This window comes from Poecilia latipinna, unplaced genomic scaffold (genome assembly GCF_001443285.1).
Source record: "Poecilia latipinna isolate Pla-1442-1.1 unplaced genomic scaffold, P_latipinna-1.0 Scaffold1034, whole genome shotgun sequence".
NCBI lineage: Eukaryota > Metazoa > Chordata > Actinopteri > Cyprinodontiformes > Poeciliidae > Poecilia > Poecilia latipinna.
In genome coordinates, this window is record NW_015113650.1 from 31,690 (window position 1) to 33,484 (window position 1,795).

General features: G+C 35.2%; 1 protein-coding gene across 1 annotated transcript in view; it reads right to left on the reverse strand.

Annotated features, from left to right (window-relative positions):
• Positions 1–1,299, reverse strand: part of LOC106958964 (transcription factor 7-like 1-A) — a 12,901-nt gene extending 11,602 nt beyond the window's left edge. Inside the window, exons 1-3 of the mRNA XM_015051160.1 lie at positions 1,069–1,299; positions 381–432; positions 65–162 (exon numbers count right to left, since the gene is read on the reverse strand). Of these exons, the coding sequence (XP_014906646.1) occupies positions 65–162; positions 381–432; positions 1,069–1,182 (264 nt within the window). The 5' untranslated portion in view covers positions 1,183–1,299. The remainder of the gene's footprint in view (positions 1–64; positions 163–380; positions 433–1,068) is intronic.
• Between the last annotated feature and the right edge of the window lie 496 nt (positions 1,300–1,795).

The following is a 1,795-nucleotide window of genomic DNA, read 5'->3' on the forward strand; positions in this document are numbered from 1 at the left end:
TTAAACATTTCAGGGACTTGTATCGTCTCCGTCCCCATGACGTAAGAAAGGCGGGAAAACTCACAGCAGCGGCGGCGTGTGAGTTGATCTGCCCCCTGCTGGTCAGACTGCAGTACTGCAGCTCGGATTCCTGAGCAGGCCAGTCGAATGTGGGCTGTTTATCTGAAAAACATGAAAATATCTGAACATGAAAACATCTGAACATGAAAACATCTGAACAACATGAAAACATCTGAAAAACATGAAAACATCTGAAAAACATGAAAACATCTGAAAAACATGAAAACATCTGAACAATAACATGAACATATTTTGTAAAAAAAAAAAAAAAAAAAAACGCCTCATTTCCTGCTATTCATGTTAAATTTATTTTTACTCACCATAGTTCGGTTCTGCAACATTTCCACTCAGTCCACTCATAAACAGCATCTCCTAAAATAAGATCAATAATTAAAAAATCAGTTAACTGCATTAGGTACACTTCATTTTATTATTTTTAAATGTACTTATTGTTTTAAATGTAAATGTTTAATTTCCTACACTTTTACATTAGTTAATTATTGGAACCATAGTCCTTTCTCATTTATTCATTATTAAAATTGTTTTCCTGATTATTTCAATTCGTTTTTTCTCAGTTGGGGTGTGACTGCATGCACACTTATTTATTTTTTGTCACATCTTCACATTTTAGATCCTCAAACTAATTAAGATTTTCTGAACAAAGATAAAATCCTGTTAATTGATGATTTTATAATTATTTATTGTTCTAACGCCTGAATAAAACACTGACGTCTCTTCTGAGGGCTGATGATGAGGATTTTCTTCCTGTGATGAATTAACTCATAAACTGCTTTTTTATGGATTTACTTTGTCTGATGACCTGAAACCTTTTACAGAAAATCCAACAAGATTAATAATATCAAAACTAAAATCTTTAAAACTCACATCTTTACCTTAGCTAAAATTAAACAATAAGATGCTCTTTGTAAAGTTTCTTTTCTTTAAAAAAGTCAAAAGTTTCAGTCTAGGTTATTCATTTAATAGTAAATAATAATAAAGGAAACTTACTTCTGCAGTGAGAATCTGCTCCATCCTGCAGAAGGAGGTGAAACAAACGGATAAACTCGGTTCGGTGCGACCAGCGGAGTCTGCCGGACCATCAGACACAGAAACGCTCAGCATGTTTTAAAGCTTCGCGCCGACTGCCAGGATCTGCCTCTGGTCCTTCAGACGGCCAAAAACCATCACATCACATTACGCTGACGGCACAAATATTCACTGCAGCATCAAAACACTCAAGTGTTTCTATTCAGGAGGTTTGGTTCAAGTTTTTATTTAAATCCAGAACATTCCTGGATGAAGCTGCTATTATTATCTGCTGGTTTTTAATCAGGTGAACTTCCTGTTGTTGGGCCGAAGCAAAAGCTGCTTCTCTGAAATCATCGTTGCTGTTTTTACATCTTATTGTTGCATTAAACACCAAACATGCAGCTTTCAGCTTCTAGGCACCACAGATCTGGAACAAACATCCAGAAAACTGCAGCACAACCGAAACACTGAGTTCCTTTAAATCTAGACTAAAACCCGCCTGGTTAGAGATTAAAAATAAAACATTAATCAACAGTTTGATGTGATGCAACATGTGAAGCTTCGGTTTATTTTTGTGTTTTTATCTTTGACACGTCTTGATGCTGAAACGTGACATACAGATAAACTTGGCTTGGACAAAATGTTAAATTTGAGCTGAAACATTAATATCATCACCTTCCTGAAATAATGACCTGCATTATTTTTT